At 36.1% G+C, this 23,373-nt stretch overlaps 1 protein-coding gene across 1 annotated transcript in view; it reads right to left on the bottom strand.

The window, feature by feature from the left end:
- The window catches only part of GABRA3 (gamma-aminobutyric acid type A receptor subunit alpha3), a 335,334-nt gene that overhangs the window by 224,930 nt on the left and 87,031 nt on the right, over positions 1-23,373 (bottom strand). The window contains exon 2 of the mRNA XM_081793915.1: positions 8,444-8,609. Within this exon, the coding sequence (XP_081650041.1) occupies positions 8,444-8,583 (140 nt within the window). The 5' untranslated portion in view covers positions 8,584-8,609. The remainder of the gene's footprint in view (positions 1-8,443; positions 8,610-23,373) is intronic.

The following is a 23,373-nucleotide window of genomic DNA, read 5'->3' as shown; positions in this document are numbered from 1 at the left end:
TTTCCCCAGCCCAATGGTAGGTTGTAGCTCTGACCCATTGCTGGGACCAGGCTGCTTCTACACTGAGCTCCACCTGAAAGTCCCCAGGTGAATACTCTGAACCATCATTGCCAGGGTGCTACTGCTGACCTGAATCCTACCTCTAAGGTTTCAAGTTGGGTCTCTGACCCATCATAGCTGGAGCCAAGCTCATTGCCCTGAGCTTCATCCCTTGGATCCTAGGTCACATGGCTCTGAACTGGAATTGCCAGGGCTGTGCTGCCACTGCTGTGCCCAGCTCCCTAAATCCCAACATATGCCTTTCATAGACTACCATGAGTTGTGTTGCTGCCGTCCTGTGACTGCCCTTGGAGGACATAGTTGAAACTTTGACTCACCATCTCCAGGCTATGCTACCACAGCATCTTATCCCTGGACCCAAGCCACAACTGCACCTTGTCATCTCGGGGCTTGAATGCCAGTGCTGCATTCTCTCCCACCAGCTGGAATTATAGCAGTGAGCCCTTGAGACCTAGGTACTGGTTCCATGATAGATCTACATAGGCCCACACCCTAGACACCAGTACCATAGCTACAGCAAATGTGCCTATGCCCCAAGACAAAGATTCTGTGGTAGTTTCACATGAACCTGATTCTACAACATTGGTTCCAATAATTCTCCAAGGGCTCTGAGTGTCAGGACATCCATCCAGGCACTGGGAAGGATCTTCTTGGCTAGGAGTGTCAGGACATCCATCCAGGCACTGGAAAGGATCTTCTTGGCTAGAACGTCCTCCCATGGGCAACAAAATGGAAAGGGGAGAACAGGAAGACCCTAGCAGCCTTAGCCTCTGAATATATAGATAGCCCTACCTGGTACTACTACCTGCAGGGCCTCTGAAGCCTTAACCACAGAAAATCCCTAAAGTCTGGCCAATGGCAACCTCAGCCAAAGGAATAGGACAGAGACTTTACCACTGTGCTTTCTCAGGAACCAAAGATGCTGGATCACACCCAGCTGACACCCTTAGAGCCACCTCTAGGTGAAAGTCTTTTACTACTGAAGCCACTTTTAAAAGACTGTAAGAGGTAACAGCATGCTCAAATGGGCAGACATCAATGCAAATCCATCAAAGACATGACAAAGCAATGAAATATGACACCACCAAAGGAATAAAATAATACTACAGTAACTGAACCCAAAGAAATGGAGATCTGTGAGTTAACTGAAAAAGAATTCAAAATAATGATTTTTAAGGACGTTCAGTGAAATTCAGGAGAGCACAGATAGACAAATTAATGAATTCAGGAAAACAATACATGAACAAAGTGAGAAATTCAACAAAGAACTAGAAATCATCAAAAGAACCAAACAAATTCTGGAGATGAATAATACAATTAATGAAATTGAAAATGCAATAGATAGTTTCAACAGTAGGTTTGATCAGGCAAAGGAATCTTTGAGCTTGAGAACAGATCTTTTCAAATTATTCAGTCAGAGGAGAATAAATAAATTAGAATGAAAAAGAGTGAAGAAAGCCCACAAGAACTGTGGGACATAATCAAAAGAAACAATATTTCATTATGGAGGAAGAGAGGAAGAAGGGGACAGAAACTTTATTTAAAGAAATAATGGCTGAAAACTTCTCAAATCTGGGGAGAGATATGGTTATGCAGGTACAGGAAACTCAAAGATCTTCAAAGAGAATTCAACTTAAAGAGATCTTCACTGAGACACATTATAATCAAACTCTCAAAAATTAAGACAAAGAGAGAATCTTGAAAGCGGGAAAATAAAAAAAAATCACATACAAGTAAACTCTGATAAGACTATATAAGCAGATTTCTCAGCAGAAACCTTATTAGTCATAAGAAAGTGGAATGATATCTTCAAAATACTCAAAGAAAAAAAACCTGTCAACCAAGAGTACTTTACCCAGCAAAGCTGTCATTTAGATATAAAGGAGAGATAAAGTTTCCCATACAAACAAAAGCTGAGGGAATTCATAACCACTAGACCTGCCCTACAAGAAATGCTAAAGGAAGTTCTTCAAGATGAAATAAAAATGTGCTCATTACTAATATGAAAACATACAAAAGTATAAAACTCACTGGAAAAGGTACAAATATAGTCAAATTCAAAATACTGATTGGGGTATAAGTCACTTTGAAATCTAGAATATAGGTTAAGAGATAAAAGTATTCAAAAATAGCTATAGCTATAATATTACATTAATAGATACAAAATATAAAAATATTCAAATGGGAATATCAACATAAACTGTCAGGGGGGCAAGTAAATATATAAAAGTTTCTTATGCAACTGAAGTTAAGCTGTTATCTGCTTGAAATAGATTATTATAACTATAAGATATGTCATGAAAGCTTTATGGTAACAGAGCAAAAACCTATAATAGACACAGAAATGATAAAGAGAAAAGAATCAAAGCAAACCACTACAAAAATTTATCAACTCACAACAAAAGATAGCAAGATGGGAAGAAAGAAACAGGAACAACAAAACAATCAGAAAGCAATTCACAAAGTGATTATAGTAAGCTCTTATCTATCAATAATTACTTTAAATGGAAATTGATTAAGTTGGACACAAAAAGACTGGATAAAAAAAAAAACAATACTCATCTATATGCTGCTTACAAGAGACTCATTTAGGCATTAAGAGTACTCACAGGCTGAAAGTGAAGGGATGGAAAAACATATTACAAGCCAATAGAAACAGAAAGAGGGTAGCTATATCTAAGTTACACTTAGATAAATAAAAATATACTTTAAGTCTAAAACTGTCACAATAGACAAAGAAGGTCCTTATAAAATGATAAAAAGGTCAATTGATCAGGAGTATATAATAATTATAAACACCTATTCACTCAATATTGTAGCACCTAAATATATTAAAAAATTATTAACAGATCTGAAGGAAAAAATATATAGAAAAACAATAATAGGGCACTACAATACCTCACTTTCAACAATGGCTACATCATTCAGATGAAAATTAGTAAGGAAATAATGGATTTGTTTTTTTAATATGAAATTTATTGTCATACTGGTTTCAATACCCAGTGCTCATTCTAACAGGTGCCCTCCTCAATGCCCATCACACACTTTCCCCTCCCTCCCACCCCCCATAAACCCTCAGTTTATTCTCTGTCTTTAAGAGTCTCTTATGGTTTGCCTCCTTCCCTCTCTAACTTTTTTTCCCTTCCCCTCCCCCATGGTCTTCTGTTAAGTTTCTCAGGATCTACATAAGAGTGAAAACATATGGTATCTGTCTTTCTCTGTATGACTTATTTCACTTAGCATAACACTCTCCAGTTCCATACACATTGCTAAAAAAAGGCCATATTTCATTCTTTCTCATTGCCAAGTAGTATTCCATTGTATATATAAACCACAACTTCCTTATCCATTCATCACTTGATGGACATTTAGGCTCTTTCCATAATTTGGCTATTGTTGAAAGTGCTGCTATAAATATTGCAAACTGGGGCAGCCGTTCTGAAAAACAGTATGGAGGTTCCTCAAAAAATTAAAAATAGATCTACCCTATGACCCAGCAATAGCACTGCTAGGAATTTACCCAAGGGATACAGGAGTGCTGATGCATAGGGGCACTTGTACCCCAATGTTTATAAGGAAAAAATGGATTTGAATGACACCTTCAACCAAATGTACCTAAAATAGGTACAGAATACTCCATCCAGCAGCAGCAGAATACATATTCTTCTAAGTTTACATAAAATATTCTCCAGGATAGATCACAGGTCAGAAAATGTCTTAAAATTTAAGAATATTTAAATTATATCAACTATCTTTCTACCACAACAGCATGAAACTAGAAATCAATAACAGGAAGAAACCTGAAAAATTTGCAAATATGTGGAGATAAAATATGTTTCTGAACAACATAGAAGAAATCAAACATGAAATAAATATATATTGAACCAAACAAAAATGGAAGCACTACATATCAAAATATAGGAGATGCTGCAAAAGCAGTTCTAAGAGAAAAATTTATAGTGATAAAGGGCTAGATTAAGAAATAAGAAAGATCTCAAATAAACAACTTCAAGGAATTAAAAATATAACATACTATGCCCAAAGTTGGCAGAAGAAAGGAAATAACAAAGATCAGAGTAAAAACAAAGTAGAGACCAGAAAAACAATAGAAAAGATCAATGAAACTAAGAGCTAGTTCTTCTTTTATTAAAAAAAAATTAATATTTTTTTAATGTTTTATTTATTTGTGTGTGTGTGTGTGTGTGTGTGTGTGAGAGAGAGAGAGAGAGAGAGAGAGAGAGAGTATGTTGGGAGTGTGTGTGTGTGTGTGTGTATATATATATATATATATATATATATATATATATATATATATGTATATACTCAGCCATAAAAAAGAATGAAATCTTGTCATTTGCAAGGATGTAGATAGAGCTAGAGTGTATTATGCTAAGGAAAATAAGTCAGAGAAAGACAAATACTATATGATTTCACTCATAGGTGGTGGAATTTAAGAAACAAAACTGATAAACATAGAGGAACAAAACAGAGAGGCAAACCATAAAAAAGACTGTTAACTATAGAGAACAAACTGAGGGTTCCTGGAGGGGAGGAGGGCAGGGAGACTGGTTAAATATGTGATGGGTATTAAGGAGGGCACTTTCTGTGTTGAGTACTGGGTGTTGTATGTAAGTGATAAATCAGTAAATTCTACTCTTGAAATTAATATTACACTATATGTTAACTAACTGGAATTTAAATAAAAACTTGAAGTAAAAAAGAAGTGGATAAAATAATACAGCAAATGGATTTTTTTTCAACACACAAAAAACATCATTAAGAAGTTTTGAAAACCAGCAGACAAAAAGAAGCAGCTTTGGTAAGTATCAGAACTACCAGTGTATACCGCATATTTTAAAGTTGTATTGGTTTCTTAATTTATAGCAAATACAAATGCAGTGCCGACCTTAATATTTAGAGCCAAGGTTTTACTAGTTTCATCCCTCCAAAACATCAGTTGTCCTGGACTTGGAAGAAAGAAACCCCCACAAAAATATTTTAATGCCCTTGTATTAAATCCAATCATTTCTCTTAGCTTTTTCAAGGAAGATTTCTTGGCCTCCTCTGTAATATAATTACTAAAAGTTTTGGCTATCTGGTTTTCTAAGAATCAATAGGATGTAAAAAAAAAAAAAAACCAGTGTAAACAGGAGAGGCTGCAATTCACACTGAGCATCGAGACACAAAAAGAAAAATAGAAACATAGAATTAACATAATGAATGCTCTTTATGATGATCATAAAGTCACCAAGAGACTATTTTCTTTCAAAATTTGTATTTAAGATTATAAGAAACAATGCAATACATTTTTAAAAGAACTTTTAAGAACTTTATTCTCAGAGTTAAAATTTAAAAGACTTTAACACTTGAAAAAAAATAAAGTTCATGTATTTAGAACTTCCATCTCTCATGGCCCAATGAAATCAGATTCATGAGGAGTTAATAAAACAGAATTAGTCTATATTTCCAGTCTGGAGTGAAAAACAAAAAGAGCTTCATTGGCCAAGTTTCTAAGGACATATTTGTCTAGTTCTGTAGCCCTCAGCCCCAGGAATTACTGTTGAAAATGCTAATAGATGGAAAGACTCAGTGTATTAAGATAATCAACTCTGCAAAAATAATTAGGAACATACTTCCAAGAATATGGGACAGTAGCCAAGTATAAAACAACAACACAAAAGATACCACCAAATAATAAGAGATCTTGTGTAATACTTAAATATTTCAAGGCTAAGAGGATCATTTCTAATAATAATATTCTCTGAATGAAATGGAGTTTTAAAATCAAAAGAAGTTTAATACAGCTGAGGAACACAGTTTGGTGACTAAGAAATAAGACTGCCAAGATGGGAGGAGGCTGGGTTACAATGGGCCTTATAAAATCATGTAAAGGAATTTGGACATTAGTCTAGGGACAATAGGAAGCAATTAAATGACTTTAAACAGAGTAGCTATGACTCAACATGCATTGTAGAAAAAATATTGGCTACAGAGTAGAGGTTAGTTTGGGTGGGAACAAGACGTTAGGAAGTAGGACCAACTAGAGACTCTTTTTAATTTTTTTTAAATGTTTACTTATTATTGAGAGACAGAGAGAGACAGAGCATGAGCAGGGGAGGGGCAGAGAGAAGAGGAGATACAGAATCTGAAGCAGGCTCCAGGCTCTGAGCTGTCAGCACAGAGCCGGATACGGGGCTTGAACTCACGAATAGTGAGATCATGACCTGAGCCAAAGTCGGACGCTTAACTGACTGAGCCACCCAGGTGCCCCAGACCAACTACAGACTCTTACAGTAGTCCAAATGGAAGACAATATTGGGCTAAACTTGGGTGGCAGCAGAAAAGTTAGAGGAAAGTAGATGAATCCAAAGATGTGGGAGGTAGAAATTACATATCTTGATGAATAATTCAATCTAGAAAGTGAAGGGTAGAAAAGTGGCAAAGATGATTCCAAGTTTCTGGCTTGAGCAATGGGGTGCATAGTAGTGTTATTGACTAAAATAAGGAAACTGGAAGAGGAGCATATCATGTTTGTTTGTTTGTTTGTTTGTTGTTTTGTTATTGTTAAGAGTGGGGGAGAGAGATGGAGATGATGGGACTACTTTGGACATATTTAGTTCAAGGAGTTTATGGAACAGCCAAGTGGACATGTCCAATAAATAAATATAGAGGTCTGACATTCAAGAGAAATTAGGAATGATAATTAAGATAAGAGTCATAGGCATATGTAGAAGGTTATGTCATGGAGATAGATTAAATCACTCAGAGTCTGTATGGTAAGAACACCCAAAACAAAATAAAGAAAAACATCAACACATTAGTGATGAACAAAGGAAAAGAAGATTACCAAAAAGACTACAAAAGATCTTTATATCACAAAAGCTTTTAATACAGCTGTGTAATATTGTGGAAAATACTATAGAAAGCATAGCCATAAAAGTATGAAAAAAAATAGGTGTATTATGTACTGTTGGTACTATGTCCAGCCCTCTTTTACTGGACCAGTGAAACTGTCCCTCTGCTACTTCAAGTATTAACATTGGCTGAAGGAAATCACCTCACCTGAAAATACTGGGGAGGTTATGCCTTTCTCCAGGCAGCCCACGGGCAATGGCTGATTAAGAAGTGTCTACAGAAGTCCAGGCCCCTTGCCTGAATGTAGGCCAAATCTGTAGTGCCATTCATCCCCATGGGTCAAATGGAGGCTATACTTCAAATGAAATCACATCTTTCCTTTACTTTTTCCCCTTCCTGACCTTGCTTTCCTTGCTCCCTTACAAGTTTCTCTGAGCACACTCTCTATAAATTATATGCTTTTGAATCCTTGTCTCAGGCCCTGATTCTAGAGAACTTAATCTAAGAAACGGAAATTGTGGTGTCTCTGAAGTAAAAGAAGGAATTATTCTTAAACCACTTATTTATATTTTATGCATGCGTGTGTGTGTGTGTGTGTGTGTTATTTCACAAGAAAAGGGAGTTAAAGAGGGAGGGAAGAATCAACAAGTTTGAATGTTGCTACATGATACTAAAAAAAGTTAAAATGTTGAATAATATAAGAACAGACAAATGTTCATTTTAGTAACAGAGCCAACATTGGCCACCTTGGTTGCAGATATTGCATTAGAGTCATGGGGTTGGAAGTCAGAGTGCAGCAGTGGAAGAATGGATGAGAGGTGAGTATGTAAAGGGTAAATAAAACTGCTTCTTCAAGAAGTACAACTGGAGGGGCGCCTGGGTGGCGCATTCGGTTAAGCGTCCGACTTCAGCCAGGTCACGATCTCGCGGTCCGTGAGTTCGAGCCCCGCGTCGGGCTCTGGGCTGATGGCTCGGAGCCTGGAGCCTGTTTCCGATTCTGTGTCTCCCTCTCTCTCTCTGCCCCTCCCCCGTTCATGCTCTCTCTCTGTCCCGAAAATAAATAAAAAACGTTGAAAAATTTAAAAAAAAAAAAAAAAAAAAGAAGTACAACTGGAAAGAGGAGAAAGGATTTAAGGCACTATTTGGAGGGAGGATTTTAAAACTTAACATGGGAGGTTCTTGATCACATTTAAATGCTAATGGGACATTAGCCAATGGGACAGAGCCAATAAAAAGGGACAAGATCTAACAGAGAAAAGAGACAACTGAATGCAAATGGTTGTAGAGAACTGCTCTTAAGATGTTACAGAGGGAATTTAAACATGGGCTAGAGAGTTGCTCAAAAAGACCTTTGAGATCTATTTCTACCTTGAGAGTCTGAGCTGAAGATGTTTTTAAAAATACAATGTAATGTCTTAGCATCAGGAACAGGAGTACCTAAATTCATCTGAGAAAAAAATCAAACGTTTTGGTCTAAGGCAAGAATTTATCACAGTTTTCTTTTGTTCTAGGAGTTAAACATTCTTACCCGCCAATATCCTGCTTCACAAAGTCCCCAGGTTCTTGTCGTCTTGATTCCCCTTGGCCAGTTGTTCCAGGAAAAGTATTAATCAGGAAAAGAAGCCCAAGGCTGCTTGTGTAGAAGTGACTCATTTGTGTAACTATCATCTTCTTAGGCACCAACTTGGAGAGACCTGTGAGATTCATGTTCAGGGAAAAGAGGAACGAGAAGGAGTAGAAGACAAAAAAGAAAAATGGGAAAAAATATTTTATTCAACTCTATTAGAGCCATTTAACTTCCCTAGTATCCAGTTACTAAATGATTACTGAGACAATTCCCTTTCCCCAGTTCATCAATGCCACCAAAATTTATTCCCAACATACTGCTTTCTTGAATATTCCAAAGTCCATTCAAGAAAAAGTAAAGAGCTCTAAATCAGTAATTTGGAGTCATAGGTTAGTTCCATCTCTTTCCCTGTCTTCTCTCAGCTGCAGTTACTTTTTCATAATTCAAGAGTTTAAAATAATCCTCCATGTCTTCATTTTCCTCCAATGCCTTTGCCATAGTTAACTGTGTAACATTGTAGGTGATATTAGAATTTTAAGACCTGAACTCTCTTTATAGCATTTTTGAGAGTGATTCTCATTTGATAAAATTAAGCAACTTTCCAAAGTATCAAAGGGCTTGGAGTAGATGAACTGTTTCCTCTGAATCAGGTTGAGAAAATGCTGAATGATGAAACACCATGGCTCTTGAATAGAAATGTAATGTTTCCCCATAAAGAGATATTTGAGAGCAAAGTCAGCCCCATATAGAAGCCACAACATAAAGAAGAAATCTAAGCATGTCCTCTTGGTACAGAAGACCCTTAAAATGGTAAGAAAATTATAGTGATGATAGAATTATGTTATTTAGAGTTGCCTATGTGCAAGGCTATTTTATGAACTCTGGACTGGTGGGTGTTTACCTAAGACATGGGGTTTGAAAACAGTATAAAGTGGCACTTTCTTGCCATCTATGAACCTTATGGCTTGAGTCTAAGACACCGACCACTTGAATGATACCTAATTCTGATCCAATACCATACTCTTTTTAAGTCCTATCAGTGGTTTCACTTCCAGTGAGAATAGAAGGATATAAAACTATTTTTCCAAGGAAAGTTTATGCAAGGGACTAATATGTAAAACAGATACTTAGTGGAGAGCTATTGTGGTTGATAAGAAGATAAAGAACAAGTCTTTTTAAATTTATCCCACCCTCCAAAAAACAGACATTAGGTTCTATACTCAATTGTCTTCTTGAATCTTTGTGATGAGAAAACATCTATTTTGAGTTGCTGCCTAGGCATTTTATACTACGGCAACCCTGCTCATACCCAGAATCTGGACATTTAAATTTATTCATTTATTTTGAGAGTGGGGGCAGGGGGATGGACAGAGAGAGAAAATCCCAAGTACGCTCCATGCTGTCAGCCTGGAGCCTGACACAGGATCAATCTCACAAACCATGAGATCATGACCTGATCCAAAATCAAGAGTCAGACGCTTAACTGACTGAGCCATCTAGGCACCCCAAGTCTGGATATTTAGATAAGGACCCAAGCTTAGGATTTCTACCAGAAGTTCTTGCTTTGCTTTTCCCACAGCATCTTTTCAAATAACCACTTAGAATTGAGCCCACAAAAAGTTAGTGATCTCCATCCCAACCACCTCATAAGTAACAAGTACTTGTGACCTTGCTTTTTATCTCCTGCTAGCTTGTGACCTAGGATGGAGGACTGACATTCCCCCAGCTCATTCTACTTCCCTGTTCTGGGATTTGTAAGTAAATGAATCTTGTGACTTTATTTCTTTTGTGTGAACGTATTAAAACTGCACCTGCAAATCAAAACAACCCCAGGGTTTTCACTTTTGCAAAATAGAAGCTTGTATACTGAGGGAGCTACCTGTTGACCTTGTGTGGGTGGTTCATGCCTCTTCGTTTATCAGGTCATAATCCACATATTCTTTTTATTTTTTTATTTTTAAAAATTTTTTTGTGTTTATTTACCTTGAGACAGAGACAGAGAGAGACAGAACATGAGTGGGGGAGGGGCAGCAAGGGATGGAGACACAGTATCCAAAGCAGTCTCCAGACTCCGAGCTGTCAGCACATAGCCCGACGTGGGGCTCGAACTCATGACTCACGAGATCATGACCTGAGTCATGATACTTAACCAACTGAACACCCAGGCACCCCTGCATATTCTTAATTTAATACACCAACTATGGGTCTCCCTCAACAGAATCTGGTACAGGCATAGAAAACTATGATATGGAAAAGATGAACTTCTGACATGAAGAAATGTCCACATTACAGATAGAAATAGTCATAACATTAGATTGTGTCATAAAAAATTGCCAATATTTGACGATGTTTGCTTTACAAAAACAGCAATTTTTTATGTTCAATTTAGTATATGGGCTGTGACATTCATGATTTATTAACTGTACAAGAGTTGATGGTCATTTTACAGAAATGAACAGAAACCATACAATTCAGAAAACCATAGCATATAAGTAAGAAATTATGGTGCATGAACAGATGATTCTGGGGCCTGAGAAACATCTATAGTATGAACAGTATGATATATGCTTGAACATCTATAGTTCTTTAGCATAATCTAATGTTGTATGATTACATGATAAATGTTAATGCTCAAATAATCATGATGCAAAATTAACAATTGCTGTACAGGAACAAAGAGACTTGGTATCGTATATGAAGGCCAAATTGCAAAAATAATCCATGGAATATGTGACAGAACTATGATGGATGCTCAGAAAACATAAGTACATGAGCAATAATCCTGAGTATATGACAAGACAACCATGCTGCATGAGCAAGGAGACTCAGTGTGTGTGTTTCAACTACACTATCCTACTATATACTATGGGTTATGATTATGGTAGACAAGCATTTATTTTTAGTTCTCACACTAAGAATAGATGCCAGTGATGCAGAAGCAAATGTCCATGATTTAGAAGCATAAAACTATGATATATCATATGATGCATAAAAGACAATTTTATATCAACTCGGACTAAGGTACATGTTCACATAACTATGAGAAGATAGCCATCACCTATAGAAGAGATTAGACATAATATGTGTCCTCCAACTACCATAACGTTTTGTTAATAAACATCATTATTATAATTCATGTGAATACATTTGTGCATAAAACCACTTGACCATAGTATGTGTCAGAAAACCATAGCACATGAGCCTAATAATCACTGAACAAGAGAACAGGGCCTTCATAAACAATTCCTTAAGACATTATACATGATCAAAAGCATGCCACTGGACTATTTCACAACAATGTGAATATAGTTAACACTAATAAACTGTACATTTAAAAGTGGTTAAGATTTGCGGCACCTGGGTGGCTCAGTTGGTTAAGTGTCCGACTTCAGCTCAGGTAATGATCTCATGGTTCATGAGTTTGAGTCCAGTGTCGGGCTCTGTGCTGACAGCTCAGAGCCTGGAGACTGCTTCTAATTCTGTGTCTCCCTCTCTTTCTCTCTCTGCCCTTCCTCACTCAGGCTCTCTCTCTCTCTGTCTCTCAAAAATAAACATTAAAAAATTAAATAAAAATAAAAAATAAAAATGGTTAAGATTTTTTATGTGTTTTTTTACCACAATTAATTTTAATTAAAAAAATGCTACTGGAACAGGTAGCCTTAGAAAGTTATCAAATATGTACAAAACCAGCCCCAGCCCTTGTATGTATATAGAAAAATGTGGCACATTAGCAGATATTAACATTAAATGAACATACATCCATGACACATGCTCAGATGACCATCAAACAAACACAAACAAGGACTGTAGGACATCAGACCCTTAAAATTCTTATGACAAGCTTGGTGAATTTTCAAGTGACCATAGTGCATAAACTAAAAACTGTAACACTTAAAGATCCTTCAGCTAGAGCCTTTAGCTGGAGACAACTAAAGTATACTTAGACAACCATGATGTGTGTGAAGAGGTATTTTGTATAACAGTTCTTAACCATGATGTGTGCATACACAATGTGTGTATCATAGCAACCATGATCAGGAATTAAGTGACATGGCTTAGGAGTAGATGGCCATGCTAGCCAAGTGGACTGCATGGTGCAGAACAGAAGGCTATGGTGCAAAAGTAAACAGACATGCTCAATTTTTTTTTCACTAAAGGGCTAAGACACAGATGCAAGTGGCCACAATGAAGAACTGATATTCTTACTTATCATGATCAATAGTGAATAAATAGCTATTTATAGCATATGAACAAAGAAATATAGCACACACAACCATAGTGAATAAAGTGAAAATTATAGCAAGGAAACATCACATAATAACATGGCTATTTAAACCACTATGCTGCATGAACAGAGTGTAAACCTAATACTAGTTTTAAAGTTAGTGTAAAGAAGCCAGGCCACATTGCAAAAGTACACAACCCTGATGTATGCTTATATAAGTACAGCACATGGATAAACACCAATGACCTATGAACTTACAACCAATGAGCATATCCAGATAACCATGGGCTTAATAGCAGATGCCTGTAATAGGAGCAGACTGACTATGAAATAGGAGGGACAACCCTTATCAAGGCTAAGATAATCTTGGTGTTAGAATGGGTTGTCTGTGGTACATGAACACACAATTTTGACACATGCTTAAGGCACCATAATACGTGATTGTACAGCCAAAATAGCAAACGGTTACTGAACCAATTGAGTCTGCTCAAGAGCTAAAGAAGAGTACAAGTAACAAATCAGAGGGAAATACTATCTATAAGGTGATGACTTATAAATTAATATCTCTATATCAGATATCTCTGCAATCCACATCTGTACTAAGATTACTGAGAATTATCTTAAGCCTAACATGTTAAAATCTGAGGTTCAGATATTCATTTGCCTCCACACACAAAGTCCCCCTGTAGTCTTTGCCATTTCAGGTAATGGTAATTCTACCCTTCCATTTGCCCAGAGTAAAAACTCTGATGTCATCTTGACTCCTCTTGTGTCATACTCCACATCCAATCCATCAGAAAATCTCATTGGCATTCTACTTAAAAAGAAACATATCCAGAATAAAACCACTGGTTGTCACCTCTGCTGCTATGACTCTGGCTCATTATATCATTGTAAAAGCCTCTTAACTGGGCTTGTTGACTCTGTCCTTGCTCCTCTTACAGTCTTTTCTGTATACATATAACAGACTGAACTTTAATAGTGTTAGGTCAGATCACATCTCTCTTCTGTTCAAAATCCTCCAATTTCTTCCCAGATCAAAAGCCATGTTATGATCTACAAAGACCTACATGATCTAATCTCCAAATAGCTGGCTAACCTTATCCTCTACTACCCTTTTCTCTCACTCCACTTCAGCCACCATGGCCCCCTTGCTGCCAATTGGATATTCCAGCCATGCTCCAGCTCTAGGGCCTTTGCAACTGCTATTGCCTCTACTGGGAATATTCTTCCATCTAATTTCAAGATACTTTGCTCCTTCTCTCACTTCCTGTTTTTGTTCAACTATAACCTTTCTCATTGAGGTCTTCCCTGACCACCCTGTCTAAAATTTCAATCCTTCCTTACATCCCAGATACTTCCTATGCAGTTGCCTGCTCTATTTTTCCTCATTTGTACTTCTAATATATATTTCATATTTTTATTATTGTCTGTTATTCCAGTAGAATATAAGATCAATGAGGACAAGACATTTTGCTTGTTTTATTCACAGATATATGCCCAATGCATAGAAGAATGCCTGATAAATAATGCATACTTAATAAATAGTTAATTAATGAATGTTATTTTGCAAGTCACATCCATAAATGAGGTAAGATAGTATAAAGGATAGGGTATAGAATAGGTTTTGGAACCCACCAGATCAAGGGACTACTAGTACTACCAAATACTAGTTGTGTTAGGTTTTAAAGACTTCCTTCTTCATGTAAAATGGGGATAACAATCCTCATAAGAATTCTAAAGATTAAATAATATACATAAGATGCCTGGCTAAAGACTTGTTACCAGGATGAGTCTGCTGCTAAATCCTGTCCAAATATAAATTCATTTTATCACAAACTTTTGAGCACCTACTATGTACAAGGCACTGTTACAGCATATTCTTCAGTTAGGATTCCTAAATATTCTTTACCTCAGTGTCTAGAAACTACCAGATACTGATACTCTGCCCACCAACTCCCCTATTGGATGCTATAAGGCACTATCTGCCACAACTTTACCTGAACAGGCATCCCAAGCTGCTACTCAGATACTACAAAGCCAATTCTCACATTTCTTTGCCTCAGTGTGTCACAAGAGTTTCATTTGAGGCCATATAATTCCACTTAGCTTCAAAGCACAGCCATTATTAAAAGTTTTGGAGCCAGAAACATCTTAGTGCCAATTCTTGATATACCACACAGAAATCTGACATTGAGTGAATGATTTGACTTAGCATTCTCATCTATAAAATGTTGATAATGACAATAGTACCGTAGAGGAGTGTTATGAGAATTAAATGACATAATTCACAGGTAGAATTAAGCATTATGTTTAACATATAGCAATCCTTGGTCACTGTAAGCTACAGGTCAATTCCTTGACCTCTTGCTGTCCAATGAGCCTCAGCTTCACCATAATCCAGTCACTCATTCATTTATGGTCATATCCTAAATCTTGTCATTACAAATCCATGATCTCAAATAACTATCTGACCACATCTTTACAACACTTTTCATTCAGTACCTTTATACTGTCAATTCTTTTAGCCTCCTAAACTTTAATCCCTTGATCCTGCCACCTTTAAATTGCTCATTATCACCTTCATGTTCCTACTTCCTTTCTTGCTGCACTTGGGTTACATACATAGTTCATAATTAATATCATTAAAACCATTCTCTGGTATGTATCTTCAACACACTTGCTTCTCTCTTACTCTATTGTAATTTCCTGGAAAAACATAAACCCTAGTTAAATCCATCCTTTTGCCTGCAAATGAGCAGCTAAATATAGCTGGAGAAAAATGCATAATTATGCTTGACTGGTCTGTCTTTAAATTTTTCTTCACCATACTTCAAATGTGCCATGATCCTTTTACATTTGCCAAAAAATTTTACTCTTCCACTCTCTGAAACAGCTATTATTATTTTTTTACTTTCTTTTAAGTCTCCAGTAACTCCCCTCCTAGACTCTCAGAAGACAACCTTGCTTCTTATTTTACCAAGAAAAGTAAAACAATCAGAAGGCTTCATTTTCTTAATATCAATTATACCAGCTTATCTGGATCTTAGCCATATACATTACCTTCCCCATTGTTACCAGGGGTGTCTGTGCTGTTATTGAATACTATCCCTTCCACATGTGCCCTGGATTTCATTCCCTGTCTCCTGCCCAAGGATTTTACTTCAGTGATTTTTTTTTTATCTCTCCCACACTTATCAGTTTTCTTCTCTCCACTGACTCATTCCCTGTAGCATAAAAAATGATATAATATCATCCATCATTTAAAAAAGAAAGCCTTCCCTTGACCTATATTCCCTTCCAACCCTTTCCTAACATGTTTTCTTCCTTTTATGGTAACTCATTTTAATAATTTTTGATATCACCATCTCAACTTCCTCTCTTCTCATTCTCTCACACCACTTATACCAATCAGGTATTTTCACCTATTACTCCACTGAAACCACTCTTTTCATTCACTCAAAAGTTCTGGAGCACCATTTACGTACCAGGCACTGTTCTAGGTGTTGGGAATACAGCAGTCAACAAGACAATCAAAAAGCAAATAAAGAGAAGAACACTAGACCAAGAACTCCTCTCTCATACACACCCCACGTCAAATTCACCTATATCCAACCCACATCTATACTTTGATTTCTTTCTTCCATAACCTACATCCAAACTATCAGTTTATCCTTGTGACTTCAAGAGAGATTCAGACTCTGACCACTTCTTAACACCTCCAGTGCCCACAAGCTGGTATAACCCATCATCTCTTACACCCAGAGTAGCCTCCCAACTGGTCTGCTTCCTCTTCTCCCCCCTACAGTGCATTCTCTGCACAGCAGCCAGAATGAAGTGGTTTTTTTTTTCAAATATAAATCAGATTATATCACCCCATTCTCAACTTTTTATGTACATTTTCATTGGATTCAAAGTACTTGCCATGGCCTATAAGAATATATTTTATTTGTACACTGCCTACCTCTGAATTTCACCTCTTTCTACTTGTTTTCTCCCTACTCATGTTAAGTTCCTACTATTCCTGGAAAACACCCAAGATGTTCCTGCCTTAGGGGCATTGCACTTGTTCTTCCCTCTGTGATAAATGCTCTTCCTCAATATATCAGTTTGGTTCACTCCTTCACTTTTTTTAGGATTCTAGTCTTGTGTCAGCACTTCAGAGAAACTTTCCCTGATAACTATTATCTAAAACTTCATATTTCTTCCTCACTTCTCTCTACTCCCTTACCCAGTTCCATTTTTTATAGGATATAGCACTGCATAAAATTACATTGTATATTTATTCTCTGTTTCCCCCACTAGATATAAGCCGCATTAGTACAGAAACATTATATCTTTTTCTGGGCCACAGAACAGTGCCTGGTACATGGTAACTACTCAATAAAATATCTGTTGAAAAACAGAGAAAATACTTTCATGCCTACTTTCATGTAGGAGTTCATGCCTACACTATTCTAGATATCTTTTCCTTCCCAGAGATATATTCTTAAGAGTATCTTTCCCTCCTAAAGCCTTTTCCCCATGTTTTTTCAATCCTTCACTTTATGGAAAACAAATGATCCTATGTCCTCAACCTCTGAACAGAAAAATCTCCCTTTCTCCTTTCTATAAATGGATTTGGGTTGACATCAAAAACACTACTTCACAGGGGCGCCTGGGTGGCTCAGTTGGTTGAGCATCCCACTCCGGCTCAGGTCATGGTCTCACGGTTTGTGAGTTCAAGCCCCTCATCGGGCTCTGTGCTGACAGCTCAGAGCCTGGAGCCTGCTTCAGATTCTATGTCTCTCTCTCTCTGCCTCCCCTGCTCACGTTCTGTCTCTCTCTCTGTCAAAAATAAATAAACATTTTTTAAAAAAACAGTACTTCAATAACTTTCCTCTTAAGTGTAGATGTGCACATTCCCATACATCATGCAACTGAGGGACAGGATCAGAATTATCTCATATCCTGAATGCCACTTTGAAATTATTCCTCCTCTGTGTGCACACACTCCTTGTCATTTGAGGTTCATGCCACCTATCTGTATCACTCTGTGCCTTCATTAGTCTTCTGTCAACCTCCTTGTAGCCTTTTCACACTGACTCAAAAACAGTGTTCAGCTCACACTTTTTATGTCCTTCCATCATCTTCAGTACTTCATTATTGATGCTGATAATGTATCTATCATGATTATTTGACCTACACAATCCCCATGACTTTCTCTTCTTTTCCAGTATGGCAGATCTGTGCCCATAGACACATTCTGTATCTTATGCATAATTACTCACACATCACAAATGTTAAACTACAGTATCTCTACTTTCTGTCATTCTGTTATTCTTCTAGTTTTTAAATATTACTTCTATTCTATTCACTCTTTGAAATTAGTGTTGTCTATTGGTCCTTCCATCATCTTCTAGTCTCTTGCTGTTGCATAGTGTTACTTCTTTTCATTTCAAGGCTGAACCAAATAAAAAATCACTCTTTTACCAGCACTTTATATATCTGAACTTCCATTGTATTTGCCCAGAAATACTTCTTTGGACCAATGAAAAAAATCTGTGTTCCCTTGGACTGGTGAATGATGCTTAGGAAAATTCCACAATCATGCAAATCAGCTGTAGGACAAACCTGTCTCCAATGCCAGGACCATTATATGATCTTTTGATCTGTCATGAATCAGCTCTCTTCCCTACTCTTCTCAACTGTTCTAAATTTTTGTCATTCTTTCCCAAGTAACCTATCCAAGGAAATTTGCATTTTCTTTAGTAAAAATCCAAGATTATCAAGGACAAAACATCCATAGGAGACACTAACAGTGCTTTACTTATATCCTTTTAAATCTCTTTATCAGTTTCATGTACACTGACTCTCCCAACAAGTACCATCTTCATCTCTTTGTCTAAGGACTACCCTCCGGTTGTTGAAACCCACTTTTGTCTGTGCAAATTGAAAATCAGAAGTGCCTGGAAATTTGAGTCACCGACCTAGAATAGCCCTTAACCAGGATTGGCATGTGCAGAGGTTCAAATACTACAGCATCCAAATGGGGACAAAACTGAGATGTGACTAACACTGTCTCATAATACTTGGCTTGACATATTCTTGCTTCTCTTTCCCTTCCTTGCTCCACTTTCCACTCCTCTATAGATTTTTGGGGGGAATGCTTCTTAATAAATCATTTTCACATAAATCCTAATCTCAGAACCTGCTTCTGTGGGACCCAATTTAAGACATCAGCCCTGTCCCAACCTATAAAATTTATTCATTTTTATATTTATACTTACTTTCTCTTCCATTCATTTAAGAAAGTAATATTAACCTGTCCCTTTAAAGATTACCTGTCAACCTTAGATTTTAGACTATCTTTTAGACTATAAACATAATCAAGTTTCTCTCATCCTAAAAAAAATATCCTATTAATATGCTCCTTTTTAGTTATCTTCTTCCCTTTCTCTATCAAGGTTTTTAAATGGGTAATTCACAATTGTTAATCTCAACTTACTCCTCTTCTATTTATTATTTTATCAACTATTTTCTACCTTCTTCTTTGACCACTTCAATGAAACTATTATCTCAGTGTGCTCATTTCACTAAAACTGCTATGTCAGTGATCGCCAATAATGTTGGTATTAAAAATATAAACCACATCTTAGAGCACCTATTGGATTAAACTTCCTTCTACCTTCCCTCCCTCCTTTATTTATTTCCCTTTTCCTCCTCTCCTTCCTTCTAGCACTGATAAAAACCTCATCCTCTGAAATTCCTTGAGCTCCACGTTACCATGCTAGTTATACTACACCTTTGACCATTTCTACTCTATCTCTTTTGTAGGCTTCTCCTTTAGAGGGATAGTTCTAAAATTTGAGGCTTCCTGGCTTGGGATTAATACGATTCAAGATATATTTCCTATCAGACACAAATGGTGAAAAAACTATATAATCTATACTGAAAAAAGCTTAAAATATCTGAATATAACAAAACATTATGAATAGTAAACTAGGAGACTTGAAAAAGAACAGAATACAACTTCTGGAAATAAAAAGGCTTTGAAAAGTAAAGTGTATGTCTTAATAGTACACATACTACATATAAATAGAAACATTACCTATCTTCTACACCAGAAGAGGAGAGAAAAAATAAAATAACTTAAGAAATACCAATCCAAATAAGAAACAAAAGAAAACAAAACAGGCAGGATACATAGAAAACATTAAAAGTTGACAATTTTGGGGGCACCTGGGTGGTTCAGTTCGTTGAGCATCTGACTCTTGGTTTTGGCTCAGGTCATGATCTTATGGTTGGTAGGATCAAGCTCCATGTGAGGTTCCACAATGATAGCATGGTGCCTGCTTGGGATTCTCTTTCTCCCTCTACTTCTGTCCCTCCCCACTCGCACATGCTCTCTCTCTCAAAAATAAATAAATATAAACATTTAAAAATCAGGATAGATAAAAGATTTTAACAAGATGAGTAACAAATCTGACCTAATGGAAATATATAGAATAGTATATCCATTGGTGGCAAAAAAATATACATTATTTTAATCTCACTAGATATATTTTAAAATGATTATTTATTTATTTTGAGAGAGAGAGAGAGAGAAGGGACAGGAGGGGCAGAGAGAGAGGGAAAGAGAGAATTCCAAGCAGGCTCTACACTGTCCCCACAGAGCCCAACACAGGGCTCAATCTTGGGAACTATGAAATCATGACCTGAGCCAAAATCAAGAGTAAAATGCTTAACCGACTGAGTCACTCAGGTATCCTCTCACTAGGTATCTTTACAAAAATTTACAAGACTATAAAGAAACTTACAACAAATTTGAAATGATTAAAGTAATATAGGATATATATAATGGATATATATATATATGGATATATATATATGAAACTCATCAAAAAATAAAATCAAAATACAAATTATAACATCATAAGTGTACCATAACTAAATGACTATTAAAACTTATGGCATGCAGCTAACAGTACTTAAGGAAAACATGTGGCCTTATATACGTATATAAAAAGAAAAAAAAAACTTAATGGGCTAAGAAAATCAAAATAAGCCCATAGAGAAAAATGATACTAATAAAGACATGAGCATCAATTTTTGAAATAGAATATAATTTATAAAAGAAATGATTAAGAAAGCCAAAAGTTGATTCAATGAAATAACTAACAAATTATGAATGTAGTTGAACAACTTTATGATAACACATTTGAAGATTTAGGTGAAATGAACAAATTCCTAGAAAAATATAACTTACTAAAACAGGATCAGAAAGAAATTAGAGAAAAGGAATAGTTCTGTAAGCAGTAAATAAATTGAAATAGTAGTAAAAAAAATGCCCCCCCCAAAAAACCCAAGGCTAGATGCTTTAATCAGTGAGGCTTGCTGAATATTCAAGGAAGAAATAATGTAAATTATATGTAAATTTATCCACAAAATAATGAAAGATGCAACATCCCTATATCTGTGTTACTAGATTAGCATAACCTTAATACCAAACCCTGACAATGACAGCATGAGAAAAGAAAATTACTGGCAAAACTCCAAAGGAAATTTAGTAAATTATATCCAATACCTAAAATGAATAATATATCATGGCCCAACTGGGTTTATTCTAGGCATTCAAAATTTGGTGAATATTAGAATATCAATTAATACAATTCATCTACATCAATAGATTTTTTAACAATTTTTAAAATGTTTTTATTTATTTTTGAGACAGAGAGAGACAGAGCATGAGCAGGGGAGGGGCAGAGAGAGAGGGAGACACAGAATCTGAAGCGGGCTCCAGGCTCTGAGCTGTCAGCACACAGCCCGACGCAGGGCTCGAACTCACAGACTGTGAGGTCATGACCTGAGCTGAAGTCAGACGCTTAACTGACTGAGCCACCCAGGCACCCCTACATCAATAGATTTTTAATGTTTGTTTATTTTTGAGAGAGAGAGAGAGCATGAGTGGGGGGAGGGACAGAGAGAGAGGGAGACAGAGAATCTGAAGCAGGCTCAGTGCTGTCAGCACAGGCCACAATGTGGGAGTTGAATCCATGAACAGTGAGATTATCACCTGAGCTGAAGTTGGATGCTGAACTGAGTAAGCTACCCAGGTTACCCTCAATAATTTTTTTTTAAAGTTATGACCATAACAACATAACCATAACAACATAATGTAATAACAAGACTAGAAGGAGATTCCTTTGATTTAATGAAGGGTATTGACAAATCAACCTATAGAAAACAACATACCAAAAAGAGAAATTATAAAAATTGTCCTTTTGAGATCAGGAACATGATTCAACTACTGTTCTACCTTCTATTAAAAGTCCCAGGTAGTAGAAGAAAATAAGAATAAGAAAAGAGATAGAAAGGAAGAAACAAAACTCATTACCTGGATATGATAAGACTATGTACACAGAAAATCCTAGATAATCAACAGATAAATTATTGGAATTTGTGAGAGACTTAATAAAAATAGCTGAATGAAAAATTAATACCCAGAAATAAATTAAACTCTAAAGATAAATAATTATATACTTAATTTTTAAAATTACATATGTAATACTATAAAGTGAGGCGGTACCATATGATCTAGTAAGTCCACTACTGGATATTTATCCAAAGAAAACAAAAACACTATTTTGAAAAGATAAATGCACCCTTATGTTTACTACAGCATTATTTACAATAGCCAAGATATGGAAGTGACCCAAGTGTCCATCCATAGATGAATGGATAAAGAAGATGTGGTGTGTGTGTGTACACACACACACACACACACACACACACACATACACACACACAATGGATATTACTCAGCCATAAAAAAGAATGAGATCTTGCTATTTGTAGCAACATGGATGGACCTAAAGGGTATAATGCTAAGTGAAATAAGTCAGATAGAGAAAGACAAATACCATATGATTTCACTCATATGTAAAAAAAAAAAAGCAAAACAAAGAAAAAAGAGACAAACAAACAAACAACAACAACAAAAACCAGACTCTTAAATACAGAGAATAAACTTGTAGTTGCCAGATTGGGGGTGGTTTTGGGCTGACAGGTGAAATAGATAAAGGGGATTAAAAGCAAATATCATGATGAATACTGAATAATTTATAGAATTGTTGAAACATTATATTGCACACCTGAAACTAATATAATACTGTATGCTAATTATACTTCAATTAAAAATAAAAGAATCACCTAGACCTAGAAATAAATCTAAAAAATGATGTACAAAGCCTCCGTAAGATAAAAGTATAAAATGGCAAAGACATTATAAAGACCTAAATAAATGCAGAAATACAACTTTAAACACAATATTGTCAAGTTGTCAAACTGGTCAATTTATTTTTTGAATGATAGATTGGTTAGTCTTGACAAGCTGATTCTAAAATTTTGCATGGAAATGCAAAGGGCCAAGAACATATTTTGAAGTCTTGAGGAAGAATAAGGTGAAAGGACTTGCTCTATTGATATCAAGACTGATTTTACTAATTATAATGGGGCAGAAGTGTATTGATGACAGGAAAGAAAAACAGAATAGTGAATTCAGAAACAAATCTAGGCATATCTGGACATTTGATTTACGACTGAAGTAGCACTGAAGAATTATCTAGTAAATACAGGATTTTCAATAAATGGTGCTATGACAATTGGTTATTTTCATACCTCATAC

Source organism: Panthera onca, chromosome X (assembly GCF_046562875.1).
Source record: "Panthera onca isolate mPanOnc1 chromosome X, mPanOnc1 haplotype 2, whole genome shotgun sequence".
Taxonomy (NCBI): Eukaryota; Metazoa; Chordata; class Mammalia; order Carnivora; family Felidae; genus Panthera; species Panthera onca.
Note: the sequence above shows the minus strand (reverse complement) of the source record. Positions and strands in the feature narration are given on the sequence as shown.